Here is a 22,282-nt window from a genome sequence, read left to right on the forward strand (position 1 = left end):
TTTTTTTTTTTTTTTTTTAAGTTTTGGCTATAAAAGTTTTTATAGGTATTAAAGCAACTTATGACACGGTTATAATGTCGAGTTTTTGCCGTTGTCATATTCCTGACCAGTTGCTGCAGGATGAGAAGTCTAGGCTGCAGCCTTGGATTCAAGACTATCATATTTGTATTTTATCGATTTTGGCAAAAATGTGTCAAAACGCATCGATAGTCTTTCTTGATCCAAGGCTGCAGCATTATTGACCCCCGACGTTAGGCTACTCTAAAACGGAGCGACGCAAGCCAAACAAAACAAGTGGGCCATATGGAAGTGCACTAAATGTCAATAGCCTACTATAGGTGCAAAATACAATCGATATATAGCCTATAGCAGCAGTCAGTGGCGAGATGCCAATGGGTCACAAACCTTGCAGTTCTGTTTTCATCTTATCGCGTCTATTTTGCAACCAGCAGCCTGAATGATATACGTGCGCGGATCGGATGGTTGGGGTTCAACAAGTTGGGAATAGAAAGAAACTTCCCAGAGCTTCTGGGCTGGGATATATACCAGATCCTTCCTATCAGCAGCACTGTCTGCAGGGACATTTACACAGATAACAAAACGGTGCGAGAAAAGAAAAACAAATCCAGGTCACGGCGGCGGGCTCAAGTCAAGTGTCGGAGGAGCATATTTATTTTCTCCCCGCCGGCGGTACAAGAACACGATACGATATACGTGTATAGACACGAAATGTAGGTTAATAGCCTATAGAAAGAGGCCGGGTTAAAGAAGAACAAAACAAACTATCATTCAATATTTAACCGGCTAGTATACTTACATGTCAAAGCGGTCGTTTTGTCTTTCATTAGGACGTTTTCTAGAGCCACTACACACAACAAGAAGATTGCTTTAGGTTAGGGACCGATCGGATCGATGTGTCTCAGGCCAAGGCTAGAAGGAATGTGCACAAGACTCAGCATTCCATTTCTTTTTTGACGACCTGGGTTTCATACAGCGGATATCTGTCGGGGCGGGGACGTCCCGCCTCTCCACTTTGTCCTCCTCCTCCACTCTCAATCTCACTCACACGACATTATACTGCTCTCCAATTCCTTGAGGAGGGACTGGAGGCAGTGGGGAGGAGGGAGAGAGAGCCATGAACTGAATGAAAAACCTGACCGGATTTGTGTGGACATAATTAATCCCCCACTCGCACGAAATATCAAGTCTCCTCTATTGTGTTTTGAGGGGATGACCGGGTCGAGGTATTTCACCTACTGTACTGAATTAAAAAGGGAAAATACATTTTGGAAAACAATCAAGTTCACGTTTAGTTTGCAACTTCGCATCTAAAGCCTGCATGCCCTGCACACCACACATGTTATCTTTCTCTGCACAGCTCTCGTCTCACGCAGTGCCAACATAAATATGGGCACATTGCCTTGCTGCTCTTGAGTTATACTTAGTTGGAACATTATTGTGAACCAATGAATTATGACTAATGAGCAATTAGCATAGAGAGAGGGGGGGGGGGGGGGGGGCTGCCAGTGTCTTCTCAAACATAGTGTGAATGTCCTCAAAATAAACACAGTACTCCTCCTATGTTATAGAAAAGGTGAAGTCAGTCAGAGTCTAGAGAAACATGGAAAGATCAGTTGTGCGGAAATATGCGGGCGAGGAAAATATAGTGTAGCTGCACCACTACATTTTCCTCACCCACAACCGCAGGTGCTAGAGCAGTCAGTATGGAAAGAACAACTACACTATAGCCTATCTTGCTTCCAGCTTCCCTGACCAGCTGACCTCCATCCATCCATCCATCCATGCATGCATTCCCTGATCACTTTGACACAGCTCTGTAACTGCTGGAAAGTAACTAAACTATAAGTAGGCTACATTTAAGTATAAGTACAGTACTTATTTAAGTACATGTTGAGATATTTGTACTTTACTCGAGTATCTCCGATTTCCAATACTTGTACGTGTTTTACTCCATTACATCTCAGATCCAAATATTGTACTTTTACTCCACTACATTTATTTTAAAGCTTTTATAGTTACCAGTTGTAATGATATTGAAGTTTATTATTACACACACAGAGTAATATATACACAGTGATGTAATAGGTTTTCAATGTAATGAGTCCCGGGATGCAGGGATGGTCTTTTAGAAATGAGTCCCAGGGACATTTTATGAGTCCCACTTCAACGATGTTAGGATTCATATTTTGCCATTTTTTACAAATTGCAGCATTTAACCCCCATTTCATTTTATATGGTTATAATGTGGTTATATTCATGTAGAAAATAGAAGAAGAAATTATTACTACAACTAAAGCTAGCAAAATAAACTAGATAATAAACATTACAGTAGTACAGTAGTGCATCCCGTGGATGCAGAGGTCATTGTTTTATTGCGTCCCTCAACTATAAACTGCATTTTGGGATGCAAAATGCACCCTATTTTAATCTCTGCCGTAGGACAGTAGATCTATGACGTCCCCAGTAGATTATAGTAAGTAAGTAAGTAGCCTTGCCGAGCCATGAGGCCCATAGGGCAGGAGCCTATCTCCTGTTTCTGTAGCGTGAGGCAGCTTGATGTACAAGTACACCCCCTGGACATGACGCTAGTATGTCGCAGGGACTTACCCCCAATCCAACCCTTGATGCTGAGTGTCAAGCAGGGAGGCACTGGGTCCCATTTTTAGAGTCTTTGGTATGACCCGGCCGGGGATTGAACCCCGACCTCCCAGTCTCAGGGCGGACACTCTGACCACAAGGCCACTGAGCTGGTCCAGTAGATTATAGAAACCATGATGAGAACAGAATGAGCAGGAACACGCTTGCATCTCATATCATATTGTACGTACAGTCAGTCCCTCTGATACAGTGGTAGACAATCATCATGTCATGGTTATCAATGTGCTTATGCAGCTAAATCACAACACCGTTTACTTTGTAGATTTCGATTATTATTACAAAACATAGGCTACATTATGATTACATTATCATTATTATTACATTATTATTGCGTGCGTGCTTGCTTGCTTGCTTGCGTGTACACGTGTCTGTGTGTGTTTGTGTTTGTATTTTTTCTATAATTTCAGTTAGTTTTGTGAACACACAATACAGTTTCAGTTTAGTTATCGTTTTTAATTTATTTTTATTTTTTATTTAGTTTCAGTTAACTAAAATGTTTTTTTAATTCTAGTTTTCATTTTTTTGTTAGTTTTAGTTATTATAACCTTGACACACACACACACACACACACACACACACACACACACACACACACACACACACACACACACACACACACACACTACAACAGCTGAAATAGGCAAAAGTACTACCCTTATTTCTGAGTCGGTCCAATTCCCAGACATCTAACTATAAATGCACCAAGTCTCTGTACGTCTGTAATCCACGTAACTCGAGAACTGTTCGCCCCACCGACTTCAAATTCGACACACGCGTTCCACCCCACCACAGGGGATGCAGTGCCCGGTGTCGGGTCGGTCGGACCCACAAAAAGGCCTCTGTCCAGACTCTGGACAGGGCCCCTGGCCCAGTGTCCATCTATGGAGCTGGCCTGTTCTGACATCATTCTGACGTCTGCTCCATATTTGGGCATGCCTGACAAAGAACTCCATATATGGGCATAAAAAGGGACACAGACATATCTGGGTGGGGCATGCATTTCCAACTTGCATCGTTCCAAGTAGGCCAGTGCTCAACGGGCACCTCTGTAGAGGCTCCAATGGGCACCGCTCTAGTTTTTATAAAATGCCGTTTTGTCTGTTTTCCAAATCTCACGCACCAAAAATGAAGACCTTGCAATGCTTACAAGTAGTGGGAATAAAAGTGTCATTGCAGACTCTACTGCACATTGGTTAGCACGTCATATCAAATGTTACACTTCAACTACGTGTCAAGATTTAGGTAAATTATACTTATATAAGTCGGAAGACCAGAGTACTGTAAACATTTATGTAACACATCATTTTATGGAAGTTGCTTGTGCATTGCTAGTGGATTCCCAGCTTTCTGTGCAAGTGAGAAGGGTGGGGGAGGAGAGAGAAAGGGCACATAAGGTACTTCCTAAATGTCCTTATGGTGCTTTCTACCTCACCTGCACCAGCAAAACTTGCAGCAGTATAATAATAAGATAAGGGCTTTTCACCTCCAAAACGGCCAGCAACGCAGTCTTTCAACAAGCAAAGAACATATTGAACCACTGACGTCATCCACAACGACTGCAGCTCGCTTGGGAATAATGCAGCTCTCATAAAAACAACGTGTGGGTCAAGAAAAGAACGCCTCCGTGGATCACATTCCATTCCCAACTGTGTATATCAACAATGAAGATGATCGACACCTGACCTTAAAGCAGATTTCTATAGGCCTGCGTACGTTTGCACAACGTCAGTTCAGAGACAACAATGCAGCACTCGTGGTGTGGTATGAAAAGCTGCTTGTCTGTGTAACAGAACCTATACAGTAAGTACACGATCTAGGTTACAAGGATCACAACAGGGAATAAATAGGTTAAACAGTAGATGAATACACGCTGAGAAATGGTGTCATGAATGAGTGTCAATTTAACTTGGAGATACTCTAGTCTAGTGAGAACTCTCAGAGTTACACCTTGATACACATTGATATATTAATTATTAATAGATAATACTAATAGATTATAGATTTGACTGTGTACTGTAGCCTATTTACGTTCAAATATGCACCGCCATATAGTTCTGATAGAATAGGATTGATGATGATGATGAAGATAAAAACGGTTGCTTTATGTTACCTGACAGTGTAGTAAGCACAGCACTCGTGTTATTGCTCTCTGTGTTCATAGTCCCCAATAGAGTGAGTGAGCGAGTCTGTGAGTCTGAGTGAGTCTGTGAGTGAGTGAGTGAGTGAGTGAGTGAGTCTGTGAGTGAGTCTGTGAGTGAGTGAGTCTGTGAGTGAGTGAGTGAGAGAGTGAGTCTGTGAGTGAGTGAGTCTGTGAGTGAGTGAGTGAGTGAGTCTGTGAGTGAGTGAGTGAGAGAGTGAGTGAGTCTGTGAGTGAGTGAGTGAGAGAGTGAGTCTGTGAGTGAGTGAGTGAGTGAGTGAGTCTGTGAGTGAGTGAGTGAGTGAGTCTGTGAGTGAGTGAGTGAGTGAGTGAGTGAGTCTGTGAGTGAGTGAGTGAGTGAGTGAGCATGTGTGCGTGTGTGGAAAAAGTGAACGAAAGTGAGAGCGGTGTAGAGAAGACTTTGAGAGTAAGATGAAGAAAGACAGACTGAGAAAGAGAGAGAGAGAGAGAGAGTACTGGGTGTTCTCCTATCTGGCCTTCTTCCCCCATGTGGTGTGATGCTGTAGATGGGCTTCTCAATGAGAGGAAGCATCACAATACTGTCGGGGGTGTGTGTGTGTGTGTGTGTGTGTGTGTGTGTGCGTGCGTGCGCGTACACGCAAGACCTACACGTTATGTAACCCGATAGCGGCACTGGCATCGGTGCCAAGGTCACACACACACACGCGCGCACGCACACACACACGCGCACACACGCACACTTTGGGCTCTTTTTGTTAAATCGGAAGGAGGTCGCCTCTTGGAGGAACATAGGGGGGGGGGGGAGAGGGTGTGTTGAGTGGATGCTGCTGTGATGCAAACTAACACACACACATCACACAGCACCCACACACACACACCCCCGACACACACATCACACACACACACACCCACACACACCCCCGACACACAACCCGACCCAACTCCTGCACATACACAAAGACCAAGATATTCCCATGTCCAACACTGTCTCCGGCATGCAGATCACGCGACCCGGTCCGTCCGTTACTTGCTTGTCCGTTTTTCCCTTTGGTTCTCCCTCCTCTCCTCATCTCCATCTGGGCCGTGTCTGTCCGTCCGTCCGCTGGTGATGATGGTGAGTGTGGTCCAGGCTGTCTGCCACTGGGCCGTGTCCGTCCGTCCGTCCGTCCGTCCGTCCGCTGGTACTGGTGAGTGTGGTCCAGGCAGTCTGCCACTGGGCTGTGTCTCTGTCCGTCCGTCCGTCCTCTGATGATGACGGTGAGTGTGGTCCAGGCTGCCTGCCACTGAATGTGAATGAGCCTCGGTGGTATAAGGAACCAAATGACACCGGGTTACATAAAAGCCCTCTCAGGAAGCAGAGAGCAGCTTTGTCCACTGGACTAGTAGGTAGAGAGGGGATGTACGCAGGCACATCTACCAGTGGAATCCCAGATGTAGTGGAGTAGAAGTAATAAGTATATTGGACATTGGAAATACTCCAGTAAAGTAAAAGTACCTAAAAATGTTACCCATTTAGACCTGAGGACGATTCTACAAAATGTCTTCTAAATCCTGACAGTTTTCTGAAAAACCCTATGTTTCTATGTCAGTCGTTCTCAAAGTCTTTCATGTCAAGGACCCCCAAAAGTATATGTAATTGGCCACCGACCCCCATCTGAGTTCCAGGGACCCCCCAGAAGCAAACATTTGAGTTAAAAACCTTTGCTCTGAAAGAATACTATATATTCAAAGATTTGCGCCACATTTCCACGATCTTTCTAAAATAGCAGATTTGCTTAAAGGGGAAAACCACCCATTTTCAACATTTTACTATGTCATTAATATACCTTAGAGCTGTTGTGTGGAATAATAAAAAAGTCCCCCCATTCTGTGTTTCCTAGAACTGTTAAGTATGAAAAAAATCATTAACATGGTGAAACGCATCTTGATGATGTCATCAAGATGCGTTTCACCATGTTAATGATTTTTTTCAGACCTCTAGTTCTAGGAAACACAGAATCGGGGGGACTTTTTTATTATTTCCACACAACAGCTCTAAGGTATATTAATGACATAGTAAAATGTTGAAAATGAGTGGAATGCCCCTTTAACACCAAAAGGGGTTCCCGTCCTGAATGGGTTAAGTACAGTGCTTGAGTAAATGTCGCCTACTTAGTTACTTTCCACCACTGAAATCTACAGTGTTCATTTGAACTCTTACTGTACAAATGTCTGGTTCCATTTGTAGTTTGTACTTCAGACTCAGAGTTACAAATAGATTAATCCTGTCTAATCTGATTACGTAAATCGCAATAAAAGGGCCCAGTGTAGTTCACACAGCTGAGTCCCGATTAGTTGATGATTTGGCATCTGAACAGGTTGTTGTGTCAACTTGTGTGTGTGTGTGTGTGCTGACTGTGTGACGAGTTTGACAGCCAGGAGGAGAACTCATATAATCACGTGATGAGATTCACCTGCTGCACACATGGAAAATATTAAGCTCCCCTCCACCGCTCCACCACACTGTCTGTAATATCCAACTGAGCGCCTAAGCAAAAGCAACGCCAACGGCGCCAAAGTGCGTCATAACTATAGAGGCAGAAGGTAGCCGAGAGGGTGGCCGGTCTGTCTCAGGGGACGATGAGGTGCCGAAGAGCTGTGTTGTTTTTGGCAGCAAATCTTTATTTTCGTTTTAGTCATAGTGTCTTCATTTTAGTTACCTGGAATGTTTTATTGTTAGTCTAGTTTTAGTCGACTAAATGTCATAAGATTTTAGTCGACTAAATCTACAGTTGATTTAGTCGATGTATTTTGGTGGGCGTTGATGCCGTCGTAATGACTGTTTTTACACTTGCTGAAAATAGCCGATTTTTTCAGCATGCAACCAAGTGTAAAATGACTTATACTGGATCTCTTGTTCACTAGTCCCTAACATTTTAAAATGTTTTTTTTTGTGGCTTTCGCCTTTATTTTATATTTTTTTATGGAGGGACAGACAGTAGGCTGACAGGAAATGGGGAGAGAGATGGGAGGAAGACATGCAGTAAAGGCCGTCGGGATCGGGAGTCGAACCCGCGGCACACTGCCAGACTGGATTACCAGCCAAGGTGCCTGGACCATTGAGCCATGGCCCAGGGGTGCCTGGACCATTGAGCCATGGCCCAGGCCGTCCCTAACATTTTAGTCTAGTTTTTATTTGTTGACAAAATTGTCAGTATATTTAGTCACAGTTTTAGTCATCATGGCTTAGTTTTTATTTAGTTTTTATGTAGTTTTTGTCAGTGAAAAAAGGTAGTCGACTGGTGCCCGTTTGGGGGCACCAGTTTTTTGGGGGCAAGGGTGATAGAGGTGTGACTAGTACCCACCCATGACCACTTGGTTTCTGGCAGTTAAAAAAAAGTTAAAAGTCCTGGACCCAGGACACAGAGTCTCTCGAGACAGTTAAAAGTCCAGGACCCAGGACACAGAGTCTCTCGAGACAGTTAAAAGTCCAGGACCCAGGACACAGAGTCTCTCGAGACAGTTAAAAGTCCAGGACCCAGGACACAGAGTCTCTTGAGACAGTTAAAAGTCCAGGACCCAGGACACAGAGTCTCTCGAGACAGTTAAAAGTCCAGGACCCAGGAACCAGAGTCTCTCGAGACAGTTAAAAGTCCAGGACCCAGGACACAGAGTCTCTCAAGACAGTTAAAAGTCCTGGACCCAGGACACAGAGTCTCTCAAGACAGTTAAAAGTCCTGGACCCAGGACACAGAGTCTCTCGAGACAGTTAAAAGTCCAGGACCCAGGACACAGAGTCTCTCGAGACAGTTAAAAGTCCTGGACCCAGGACACAGAGTCTCTCGAGACAGTTAAAAGTCCAGGGCCCAGGACACAGAGTCTCTCGAGACAGTTAAAAGTCCTGGACCCAGGACACAGAGTCTCTCAAGACAGTTAAAAGTCCTGGACCCAGGACACAGAGTCTCTCGAGACAGTTAAAAGTCCAGGACCCAGGACACAGAGTCTCTCGAGACAGTTAAAAGTCCAGGACCCAGGACACAGCGTCTCTCGAGACAGTTAAAAGTCCAGGACCCAGGACACAGAGTCTCTCGAGACAGACCGCCCAGGACCCAGGACACAGAGTCTCTCGAGACAGACCGTTGACTCGCGCAAATTCAAAGGAAAAGAGGACGGTGTTTTCTGTTCCTTATTTGTTTTGCCAGATTGCACACTGCATGGTTCAAACTTCATTCACTGCATGGTTCAAACTTCATTCACTGCATGGTTCAAACTTCATTCACTGCATGGTTCAAACTTCACTGCATGGTTCCCACTGCATGGTTCAAACTTCATTCACTGCATGGTTCAAACTTCACTGCATGGTTCAAACTTCATTCACTGCATGGTTCAAACTTCACTGCATGGTTCAAACTTCATTCACTGCATGGTTCAAACTTCATTCACTGCATGGTTCAAACTTCATTCACTGCATGGTTCAAACTTCATTCACTGCATGTTTCAAACTTCATTCACTGCATGGTTCAAACTTCATTCACTGCATGGTTCAAACTTCATTCACTACATGGTTCAAACTTCATTCACTGCATGGTTCAAACTTCACTGCATGGTTCAAACTTCATTCACTGCATGGTTCAAACTTCATTCACTGCATGGTTCAAACTTCATTCACTGCATGGTTCAAACTGCATTCACTGCATGGTTCAAACTTCATTCACTGCATGGTTCAAACTTCATTCACTGCATGGTTCAAACTTCATTCACTGCATGGTTCAAACTTCATTCCCGCAGGTATGCCAGCTTGCTCACCAGCCTGGTGGGGGCTATATTATATAAAAGGCAGAGCAAGCAGTCATCAAAAAATAACAGCCTAACATAGTCTCCCTCTTTGGGGGAATTGGGTGGCATCAGTATTTGGATGCCCTGCCTGTCTAAGAAGGTGTGGAGAGAGAGAGGAGGAGCAGATGTGATCCTCAAAGTACATCATGAGTGACCACTGAGCTCAGCAGCGGTACTGCATGGGCATGCAGTTGTTCTGGCCGCCTGGGGAGGAGAGACGACGGTGGACCTGTTCAATCATGTGGAGAGACAACTGGCATTTGTCTGTCCTGATGAAGGTCTAATCGACCGAAACGTCGACCCAATAATGAGCAACATTTTGGCAAGTGTCTGACAGTGTGCAGGACCTTTTCTTAGTTTTTCAAAGATACCCTTTTTTGAGTGGTGTAAACCACTCCTACAACTGGCTTTTGTGTGCATAAAAAAATGACCATGGTTGCTATGTTCAAAATAATTTCTGACGTAATTAAATCACACCCGGGTGAACTGGATGACCGTAGCAACCGTGGTCATTTTCTCTGCACAGAAAAAGCCAGTTGTGAAATCACATCCGGGTGTGATTTCATTACGTCAGATCAGAGCTGATCATGCTATATAATACCTTACCTTATTTCATTACGTCAGACATTACGTCAGACCATAGCTGATCATGCTATATAAAACCTTACACCACTCAGTTCACACGGGTGTGATTTTTATTTATTTAATGTATGCTCTATTGCCTGTCACTAGCCTTCTGAGGTGTCCATCTGCCTTTTGCTAAAAAAGAGAGACTACTGGCGCCAGGAGATCAGCGCAGGTCTTGATGACCCGCCCGGAGAGGAGGTGCATGCATGCCGTCGTGTGCTGGGCTGCTTTCCTGCATGGCGTTCACCTCTCCTCCTCCTCACGTCCTGTTCGTTCTGAGAAGACGAGCATGTTCTCTTCTGCGAGGAGGCCGGAGCATACATGCACTCCCTTCCCTTCCGTCGTTTTAATGTCCTATGTACATAAACATAATTATAATGAATTGCATTTTTATAGCGCTTTTCCAAGTGCTCAAAGCGCTTTACAAATGGTTCATTCATTCATACATTCGGAGGTGAGGTGGCGAACAGTCGACGCCAGCGTCCTCACTTCCCACATTCACACACCAATGGTGGCGAGCTCACACCGACCGACTCATTGGAGGCAATGTAGGGTTCAGTGTCTTGCCCAAGGGCACTTCGACATGTGGACAGGAGGAGCCGGGAATCGAACCGCCGACCCAGGGAGCATTGGACGACCTGCTCTGCCTCCTGAGCCACAGCCGCCCCCCTCATACAACATTACTATAACTACATGCATTTTCAATTATATAAAGAGGTTACTTTTCCAGGATTCCAATTCAAAAATAGCAAAAAAATAAATAAATCAGGATTTCAATTCAAATATAGCAAAAATAGCTGTCGTAGTGCGACACGTTTAGAGCTTGTAGATCGGCTAATTTATATGCAATGTGGCCCTCTCTTCAAAGTTGCCATGCACCCCTGCTGTAAATAAAGACATGAAGTCATTGTTGCTACAACTTGCTAGTTTAATCTTTATAAAATGAACATTTTATTCTGTCTCTTTTCTCTCTGTGTTTGCTTCTCTCCACATTACTCGCCGCACATTTCATGCCACGGTTTTCTGGCTGTAGGAAAGGCTTCCGATTTCTCTCCCTGAGTCTCCCACACACACACACACACACACACACACACACACACACACACACACACACACACACACACACACACCACACACACACACAGCATCCAAGATACTCGTGAGAAGAGATCATATGCTGGCACACAAGGCGCTTCTTGGCCGAGGGAACGAGAGTCCAGAATGAGTGGAGATAGATAGGCTCTTTGGCCAGACACACGTGACACGCACGCACGCACGCACGCACGCACGCACGCACGCACGCACGCACGTACACACACATGCTGCCACATGCAGCGACACACACACGCACACACACATGCAGCCGCACGCACGCACACACGCACACACGCGCACACACACACAGATAGTGTCCCTTAGTTTGGATCGTGCTGTTGAGTTGTGTTTACTGGCACAAGTCAGAGTTAGGATGGAAAACATGATCAGTTACAGTCATGTTGGGTAGATAAGATTAGGTGGTTTAGACCAGGGGTTCTCAACATGTGGGTCGCGGCCCCTCCTTGAGGGGTCGCCAAATTATTTTGGGGGGGTCCCCAAATTATTTTCAAAAAAAATTATGTAATGACAAGCATCTGTTGGCTTTTTTTTGCAACTGAATGACTGGTAAAATGGAGTTTACAAAGTACACATAATGCATGCATAAACTTTCCTTAATGATTATATCTGGTGTCAGTATATGTATTTATGATATATTTTCTCTATTAGGGTTATTTTTGCAGTCAGTTAGTTTGTATTGGGGGTGGGGAGGGGGGGGGGGGTCAGGCGGGGGTTGCGAGACATAGCCAAAGCCTTTCCGGGGGTCCCCAGCCAAAAACGTTGAGAACCCCTGGTTTAGACGCACGCACGCACCCACATATGTATGCACGCGCACACACGCACACACACACACACATGTATGCACGCGCACACACACAATCCTGCAGCAGAAGTGGCACGATGAGTTTTTTGGACGCCTAAACGGTGACTGTGTCATCATGTTTATGATGAATCGGAGCCAGGTTTGTGTCTGTCTGTGTAACCACTGTTTTGCTTCCTGGGCTGCGTTCCACAGTAATCTCACACTGCAGGGAACAACAGTCATTATACAGGCAGGCAAGGAATGGATTACGGGCGAAAGATATAGTGAGAGGTGAGCTGTACATATTATGTTAAGTATGTGTGTGTGTTTGCACAGAATTACCATGCTTCCGGAGCAGAGGAGAGGGGGAGGGAGAGGGGGAGGGAGAGAGAGAGAGAGAGAGAGAGAGAGAGAGAGAGAGAGAGAGAGAGAGAGAGAGAGAGAGAGAGAGAGAGAGAGAGAGAGAGAGAGAGAGAGAGAGAGAGAGAGAGAGAGAGAGAGAGAGAGAGAGAGAGAGAGAGAGAGAGAGAGAGAGAGAGAGAGAGAGAGAGAGAGAGAGAAAGGAGTAAGAGAGGGATAGAGAGAAGATCAAGGAAGAATAATAGAGCTTTATGATCTGGGAAGTTGGAGAGGATGGTATTTAAAATAGGCTTTTACTGTTTAGAGATGGTGATGAAGACAGTGGCTCTCAAAGTAGATCTTGTAGATCTGCTATTTTTGAAAGATCCTGAAGTTGTGTGCAAATCTTTGAATATATATTGTTTCACAGCGAACGTTTTTTAACTCAAATCTTGGCTCAGGGGAACAACATACTGTATTTTCAGATGGGAGTCGGTGGCCAATTACATATTATTTTGGGTCCTTGGCATGAAAATGATTTAGAAGACATTTGTAGAATCGTCCTATCAGATCTAAATGGGTTAAACATTAATCTTGAAGGGGGGGGTTCCCTTCCTTGACACAAAATATTTTCAGATACGTCTGTGCAGGCCATGCCAGCGTTTGAGAAGCACTGGTGAAGAAGAGGATGGAGTGTTGTGTTGTGAATGTTAATGCTAAATGGTGCATTTACTGTATATAGTGCCTTTATCCAAGTCGCTTTACATAGATTGTGCATTACATTCACCCATTCACACACATTCATACACCGATGCCGGAGGAAACCAACCTGCACATCGGGAGCTATTAGGGGTTCAGTGTCTTGCTCAAGGACACTTCGACACTAACTCTGGGGGAGCAGCCCGGGTTCGAACCGGGAACCTTTGGTTCCCATCCGGTCACTCTACCCCTGAGCCACCGCCGCCCCATGTGAGCGTGAATGTGAGCTACTTACTGTTGTTGTTGTCGGGGGCGTTGCAGCAGTAGCTGTCTGGATCTGGGTCAATGTGGTAGTACAGGTCCATCGCCTAGGAGACCACACAAATACCAACGCTGCTTAGAACACACCAACGTTATAAGGTCACGTCCATACAATGACATTTAAAAAGGTAGAGTTACAGTGGTGGTTCTCAACCACCATGCTGGTCCTTCAGGGGGTTCCAGGTGGTCCCCATGCAGATAAAAGGTAGAGTTACAGTGGTGGTTCTCAACCAGTGGTCCGGGGACCACCATGCTGGTCCATTTGGTTTCATTTTACACTCTCAAGAGTTATGTTATTGTTAAACACCAGCATTACTTTAATACAAGTCTACACAATTAGAGAATGTAGGATAATTGTCATCGTTTGATCAACGCTTGCCTGTTAATTGTCTCTCCTATGGTACCAACAGCAAGTTTTGAGTCTGAGAGGCAAAATTTGATGACATTTATTTGGCAAAATGCCAAATAAATGATGGTCCTTGATATGAAAAAAAAAAGTCCATTTTGCAGACACTCCAACTGAATTGGTTTAGTTTGATCATTTACATTAAACCTAGGAAAGCACACAAGTATACAATACAATATGAGTTACAATGTACAGTATATGCAGAATAATAAAAGAAAAGAAATATCCAAGCGTGTGTGAATGACGTAGCACTGCCTTCCTCTTCGTGGTCTGACCATGGATCCAGCCTTCCATTGCCATCCCATAAATGTCAAAAAGACCCAAGAATTATGAGGTCATTTCCGCAGTTATATACTGTGTGTGTGTGTGTGTGTGTGTGTGTGTGTGTGTGTGTGTGTGTGTGTGTGTGTGTGTGTGTGTGTGTGTGTGTGTGTGTGTGTGTGTGTGTGTGTGTGTGTGTGTGTGTGTGTGTGTGTGTGTGTGTGTGTGTGTCCGAAGCTCAAGGAAGAGTCAGGGGAATTGGATGTTTATAGCTCCCCGTGACACACTGACCTTTGCGAAACACACACACACACACAATTGCTCTGTGGGATCGTTTTCCTTCAAAGGTAATGAATTTCTATTTCTATTCAGGTTCTTCACAGCAACGTTCACCGATTCCACAGAACCCTAGACTCCCTAATATGTTTCCTATATAGAGTGCCGCAGTCCCGCCCCCTACCAGGGCCCAGGAAATGATTCTCCGTTCATTTTCCTCAGACATTTCAAAAAGTATTTATTTAAAGACCTTTTAAGCCTTATACAAAGCCAACTCTTGTCGTGACAAATCATGACAACAAACATTTTTTTTCGGGCCGAACAAATAATTAGAAAGAAGAAGAAAACCGCAGGTTACAACACTTTTTTTGTTGTTTTTCTTCTTTGTAATTATTTGTTTGGTCCAAAATATTGTGTTTGTTGTCATGATTTGTCACGACTCGAGTTGGGTTTGTACGACGCTTATAAGGTCTTTAAATAAATATGTTTTGAAATGTCTATGAGGAAAATTAACGGAGAATCAATTCCTGGGCCCTGGTAGGGGGCGGGACTGGGACGCTCTAGCAGTGGCCCAGGGACACCATACGAGATGTTTGTTGCTAAAATGTTCAAAGTTTCCAAACATCTTTTGAAAATAGCAGATCTACAACTATAAGCGTGTCACGATGACATACGTTGTGAGCTTGTATAATTGCTTGGATATTTGCAGATAGCCAATGTATAGGGTTTAGGTTTAGGTGGTTAACCTGATATTGGTGCTACGTGTAAAATCTATTTTTTTGTATATATCCTCTCTTCATAATGTACTGTAACTAGTATCCCAAGCGGCACACTTTACTACTTATTTCGATGGAAATAAGCGAATAATAGCACAAAAACCCAACCCCCATTGAGGGCTTATGGTAGGGGAAATAGCCAATAATGCGTTTTGCACAAAATAATACCTGGACATGTTAAAGTCAGCAGACTAATCTGAGAACGTAGGGAGGTGCGTGCGTGCGTGTGTGCGTGCGTGCGTGCGTGCGTGCGTGCGTGCGTGCGTGCGTGCGTGCGTGCGTGCGTGCGTGCGTGCGTGCACGACTCAAGTTAGCCAAGAAGATAAGCAAGCGGAAAGTAAACCGCTCTGGATTAAGAGCGTCTGCTAAATGCCTAAATTGTAAATTGTAATTGTAAACGACTCCAGTCCAGACTTTAGTTGACACTAAACTCATCTGTGTTTTATTCAGAGGTTTATGCTAAGTGTGGACTGAACTAGATGTCAACTATAGTTCAGTGTCTGTGAGGTAGCTGATGATGAGAACACGAGCCATAGATAGTTCAGTGAGTGTGAGGTAGCTGATGATGGGAACACGAGCCATAGATAGTTCAGTGATTGTGAGGTAGCTGATGATGGGAACACGAGGCACAGATAGTTCAGTGAGTGTGAGGTAGCTGATGATGGGAACACGAGGCATAGATAGTTCAGTGAGCGTGAGGTAGCTGATGATGGGAACACGAGGCATAGATAGTTCAGTGAGCGTGAGGTAGCTGATGATGGGAACACGAGGCATAGATAGTTCAGTGTCTGTGAGGTAGCTGATGATGGGAACACGAGGCACAGATAGTTCAGTGAGCGTGAGGTAGCTGATGATGAGAACACGAGGCATAGATAGTTCAGTGACTGAGTGTGAGGTAGCTGATGATGAGAACACGAGGCACAGATAGTTCAGTGAGCGTGAGGTAGCTGATGATGAGAACACGAGGCATAGATAGTTCAGTGACTGAGTGTGAGGTAGCTGATGATGAGAACACGAGGCATAGATAGTTCAGTGACTGAGTGTGAGGTAGCTGATGATGGGAACACGAGGCATAGATAGTTCAGTGAGCGTGAGGTAGCTGATGATGAGAACACGAGGCATAGATAGTTCAGTGAGCGTGAGGTAGCTGATGATGGGAACACGAGGCATAGATAGTTCAGTGAGTGTGAGGTAGCTGATGATGGGAACACGAGGCACAGATAGTTCAGTGTCTGTGAGGTAGCTGATGATGAGAACACGAGGCATAGATAGTTCAGTGAGCGTGAGGTAGCTGATGATGGGAACACGAGGCATAGTGCACACCACTCACAAAAAGGAAGACTAAAAAAGAAACAGCGTTCCATTGGATCCAATGTAGGCGCCGTTCGTTCCCGCGAGCGCCATCTCTCTGGCGCGTCCAATATATAACAAATACATTAAAAACAGCTTTATCGCCACGATTACCTTAATTGAAAAAGCAATAGAATCACAGCTATCACAGTCAGTGCACTGTGTGTGTGGCGTGACATTGCGTGGCATGGCGTGGTGTGGCGTGCGTGCGTACGTGTGTGTGTGTGCACTGTGCGAGCCAGTGAGCGAGCGAGAGGGAGAGCTATGCATGGGGTTTGGTGTGAGTTAAGGGGGAGGGGAGCTTCATTGTAGACGAGGAGGAATGTGACCTTTGACTCATCATATTTTATAGTTAATACTCTCCACATGTGTCAGACTGAGTCCCTTCAGGGGTCTGACATATGGATGTGAACACACACTCACTGAGTCCCTTCAGGGGCCCGACTGGCATATGGATGTGAACACACACTCACTTACGTACACACACACAAGCAACAGGCATATCGTTGTTTTTTCCGAGATACATCACAGTAATGCTGCTGATCACGTTCTGTAACTGCAATGTAACCAACAATTCTACTGTAGGAGGATATCTGTCACCAGTGTTGATTTTGACCGCAAATTTTGGTATTAGTTTTAGTCATAGTCTATTGAATACATAGATTTAATTTAGTTTTAGTCACATTTTAGTCACCTGGAATGATTTAGTGTTAGTCTAGTTTTAGTTGACTAAATGTCCTAAGATTTTAGTCGACTAAATCTGCAGTTGATTTAGTCGACTAAAATGTTATTTTGACGGGCCTTGATGCCGTCGTAATGACTGATTCTATACTTGCTGACAATAGCCGTTCCACAAGCTCACAACGCGTCGCAGTGCGACGCGTTGTGAGCTTGTAGATCTGCTATTTTCAGCACGCAACCAAGTTAAAATTACTTATACTGGATATCTTGTCCACTAGTCCATTCTTAACATTTTAGTCTAGTTTTTATTTGTTGACGAAATTGTCAGTATATTTAGTCTGTTTTAGTCAACACGGCTTAGCTTTCATTTAGTTTCCATTTAGTTTCCGTCAGAGAAAAAAAGGTAGTCGACGAACATTTTTCGTCATAGTATTAGTCGACCAAATCAACAAATGCCACAGTCACTATGTTAGAGAAACCATCCTCACCCTTTGCCTCCCGGGTGCTTTATATAGCCCAGTGGTTCCCAAACTTTTTCATGTCAAGGACCCCCAAATTGACATTTGTTGTGGCAGCGGTGGCCGAACGGTCTTGATACCGGAAGGTCGCCAGTTCGTATCCCCGGACCGGCACGTTAAAATTACCACCGCTGACGTGCCCTTGAGCAAGGCATTGAACCACTACCATGAAATGTTCTATGAGCAGGGCCTGGCTGTAAACAAGTATCTGATGCTTAGTCCAGTTACCCTGGGTAAATATAGTAACTTTGCTTTGCTTTGCTTAGCCCACGGACCCCCATTTTAAAAGACATGCCAGGGAATAATCTGAGAAGATTGTTACGGCTCTAGCAGTGATTCTCAACCCGTTTAATTTCAAGGACCCCCAGTTTGACATGCATTCGTCTACAAACTCCCATTTAAAGGCATTTCTATCTCTGGGACCCCCAATGTATATTGTAAAATCAATGTTAATTTAACTCTGAGAGTGTACAAATGGAACCAAATGGACCTGTTAGGTTCCATTTGTACACTCTCAGAGTTACAGACCCATAAGGGTCCATTTGGTTCCAAACTAACATTTAGCTGGGGACCCCCTGGAACTCCCTCAAGGACCCCTGGGGGTCCCCGGACCCCACTTTGGGAACCACTGATTAGCCTATTCTCCAGTCTCAGTTTATTTATTGACTGAGTATAGGATCTGCTGAAGTTGTATCCATAATATGATGGTGGAACTATAGGTCTAGCCTTTATTAATAATTGAAGGCTTATTTTTGTAAAGCAGGATAGATAGTTTGGGCAGGATAGCAGCGATGGGAATTATTGCTGTGTGGAGTTCAATCATGGTCAAGGAAAATATGTGAATCATGACGTACACATATTACATAACATAACGTACTTTACACAGGCTTCAAACATTGGGTGATTTATACTTTTAGTTGCGTGCCAGACCAGAAAATGGCTGACCTATGCTATGAGCTTTGTAGATTGCTTATCTTCAGTGCGCGGCACACAGCATGCAACCAGGAAATCAGGAAGCAGGTTTCCCACACACAGCAGTTTGACCCGATTGAATCTGAACCTTCATTCGTATCATTGGTAACAAGCAGTGTTGTTTTTGGCAGCAAATTTTAGTTTTAGTCTCTTGAATAGTTTTCATTTAGTTTTAGTCACATTTTAGTCACCTGGAATGTTTTAGTGTTAGTCTAGTTTTAGTCGACTAAAATACATTCAGTCGACTAAAATGTATTTTGGCGTGCCTTGATGCCGTCCTAAATCTCCTAATGACTGATTTTACACTTGGTGAAAATAGCCAATCTACAAGCTCACAATGCGTCGCAGCGCGACGCATTGTGAGCTTGTAGATCGGCTATTTTCAGCATGCAACCAAGTGTAAAATAACTTATACTGAATCTCTTGTCCACTAGTCCCTTCCTAACATTTTAGTCTAGTTTTTATTTGTTGACAAAATCGACAGTATATTTAGTCAAGTCTAAAATGTATTTTGGCGTGCCTTGATGCCGTCCTAAATCTCCTAATGACTGATTTTACACTTGCTGAAAATAGCCAATCTACAAGCTCACGCATTGTGAGCTTGTAGATCGGCTATTTTCAGCATGCAACCAAGTGTAAAATAACTTATACTGAATATCTTGTCCACTAGTCCCTTCCTAACATTTTAGTCTAGTTTTTATTTGTTGACAAAATCGACAGTATATTTAGTCAAGTCATCATGGCTTAGTCTTTATTTAGTTTTGATGTAGTTTTTCAGTGAAAAAAGGTAGTCGACGAACATTTTTCGTCATAGTATTTATAGTCGACGAAATCAACACTGGTAACAACTGTGTTTTACCCTAACAAAAATGCTGATGTGAACTGTGAACACACTTGCTTGTAGGTCGCAAGTTAGCTTTTGGCTACGTAACTGTCATTTAATGTGTTAGCCTTGCTATGTGCTAACACAGTGGTTTTCAAAGTGGGGTCCAGGGACCCTCAAGGTTCCTTGAAGTGGCTCCTGTACAGGTCCGTGTCCGTGCTAATTTACATAATGATTGTTTTATATCCTACTGTCTCAAAAGGACCACAGTGGAAATAAGCTTTCGACTTTCACTTGTATATTTCACATATAGGACCATGTTGAAAACATGCTGTTTGTGTTAGGGCTCTATTTTCATCCATGCTAAACCCTTTATCCCTAAACTACTTTGCCTTTTTTTTTTACTATTTTGATTTTTTTTTTATTGATCAACTAGCCTATCTACATCGACATGTTGTGAGCTTGTAGATTGGCCGTTTTAACTATTCAAAAAATGTTTTTCAAAATAGTAAAAAAAAAAAGGCAAAGTAGTTTAGGGATAAGGGGTTTCAGCATGTAAACGAAAATAGAGCCCTTAAGGCGGTTGCACACTGGGCACGTTTTTCGGAAAACCGATGGTAAACGCCGCTAAAAATCTGAAAATCGCGCCCGGTGTGTGGGGACCTTTACTGTATATATAGTACCTCTGTGCCGTTTACACGTCCGACTATAATAAACCATGTTAACGTTCACCTGTGTGAACGTTATTATTAGTCACCTGTGTGCGTTGGCGTGGCTGCCAGGTGTCGTCCGTGCCGTAGCTGATGTAGGGCCCGCTGCACACGCAGCACTCCATCATGGCGGGGTCCACCAGGAGGGGGGCGGCGCGGACCCCCCAGGGGGACTGACACCCCCCACCGCCCGGCTGGGCCTCCGACTCGCCATCCGTGTTCCCCTCCTCACCGCCATGGTGACACGCCAGCATCTTCCACTTCCTGACCTGTGGTGTGGAAGCCCACATTAGAAAAACATTATACTGTTATTCATTTTATTCAGGCTGCATTTGGACATGTACTGTTACTGTAATGTCTTCATTTAGATACAGGGGTGTCCATTTGGACATGTACTGTTACTGTAATGTCTTCATTTAGATACAGGGGTGTCCAAACCTTTTTCCAAGAGGGCCATATTAGAAAATATTAAAACACCCCAAGGGCCAACTACATAATTTAGCTTTGGATTTAAACTATTCTATTTAACTAAATGAGAAAAAATGGTTTTCAGTGGAGTGCTAAACCCAAATCCAGTATACATTTTGATATAAATTCCTATCGAAAAATATGAATTTAAAATTTCCAAAAAAAGTAGCACATCCAAAAAATTTAATAAATGGCGGACAAAGTACTCACATTTCCATTTCTTTATTGGCACACACCAAAATTGAACGCTTAACACGTTTTGGCTATGCAGGCTGCATAGCTTAAACGCCTAAGCGTTCCTTTTGTGCCAATAAAGAAATGGAGATTCTATTTAACTATCATCAGCAATATTTAATATCAATGGTCTTTTGTCAGGTGTGTCTGCTGTGAACAAAAAGTGTATCTCAGCCTTTTTTCAGCCGTATGTCACATTACCAAAATGTAACCAAGCAAGCAGGTAAAAAAAAATAAAAAATACAAGGAACAAGAAACACTGACAAATTATACTCTTGTAAATAAATGCCCAGGTTAAAAAACTTGAATGTAAAAATGTCCCATACTGTTGGGCGAGACATTCATAATACAATTCAGGTAGGAAGCTGCGGGCCGTATAAAATTCGCCCCAGCGCCGCATTTGGCCCGCGGGCCGCACTTTGGACACAGCTGATTAATGTAGTACAATAAGGGAATAGGGGTTATATTCATTATATGATTTAAATCGCTGAGACCGTGTTAATGTCCTCATAATTATGCTTATCATATAGAGGCCAATGTCACTAACACTATTGCGTAAGAATAATTAACAAACCCCCATATAACCCATTATGCATAGTAAGAACACTCCTGCACACACGCACACACACACACACGCACACGCACGCACACGCACGCGTGCACGCATGCATCTAACTAGAGCCTGCCCACATTATCACTTAATGACATCAGACATTATTCGAGGGTCATATTTCCATTTAACTGGTGCGAGTCTCAGTGACTCAGCTGTTTTCGTATACAGTACAAAGTACAGTAATCCTCTCCACTGAGTGACCTCGTGCACTTCAGAGAGGAAGAAACGGACCTCTAGTAACTACGGGTCAGGTCCATTTCTGCTCTCAGATTACACACATTTCACTCAGGATTATGTTGTGTGTACAGTATAGGTACAGTAAGGGGATCACATGCTCTGCTGAAGAGGCTTTATAACAAACCCCCTCATCTCTGTGTGAACGGCTCAACAGCAATACCTGCACCGCCACACAATAAATCACTTTGTTTGGCAGTCTGCTAACAAGTAAATACAGAAAACGAAATATAGAACCGATCATAGAATATAGAACCAACGTAATCTTGGTCATGTACGTCAGGGGTGCCCACAATTTTTTGACTTGAGAGCTACCTTCAAAATGACCGGCTCAACAAAATCTACCCACTCCAAAAAGTATTACACCATTGCTGAAAATAGTTTAAAAAATGTACCCGAAGGAGCTTTGGAATAGCGGCGCTAGCGTTACATAAGATACTGTTTTGTTTTGTAGGCTATAACTT

At 43.8% G+C, this 22,282-nt stretch overlaps 1 protein-coding gene across 3 annotated transcripts in view; it reads right to left on the bottom strand.

Moving 5' to 3' along the window:
* The window catches only part of sgk1 (serum/glucocorticoid regulated kinase 1), a gene marked incomplete at its 5' end in the record, with an annotated part of 79,119 nt that overhangs the window by 6,380 nt on the left and 50,457 nt on the right, over positions 1-22,282 (bottom strand). Inside the window, 2 exons of one of the 3 annotated variants that reach the window (XM_079525843.1) lie at positions 13,471-13,543; positions 20,317-20,538. In XM_079525843.1, coding sequence (XP_079381969.1) covers positions 13,471-13,543; positions 20,317-20,538 — 295 coding nt within the window. Of the gene's footprint in view, positions 1-405; positions 475-817; positions 1,019-13,470; positions 13,544-20,316; positions 20,539-22,282 lie in introns of those variants that run through there. The other 2 variants (XM_079525845.1, XM_079525846.1) reach the window with 2 other exon arrangements.

Source organism: Electrona antarctica, assembly GCF_951216825.1.
Source record: "Electrona antarctica genome assembly, chromosome: 17".
In the NCBI taxonomy this organism is placed as follows: Eukaryota; Metazoa; Chordata; class Actinopteri; order Myctophiformes; family Myctophidae; genus Electrona; species Electrona antarctica.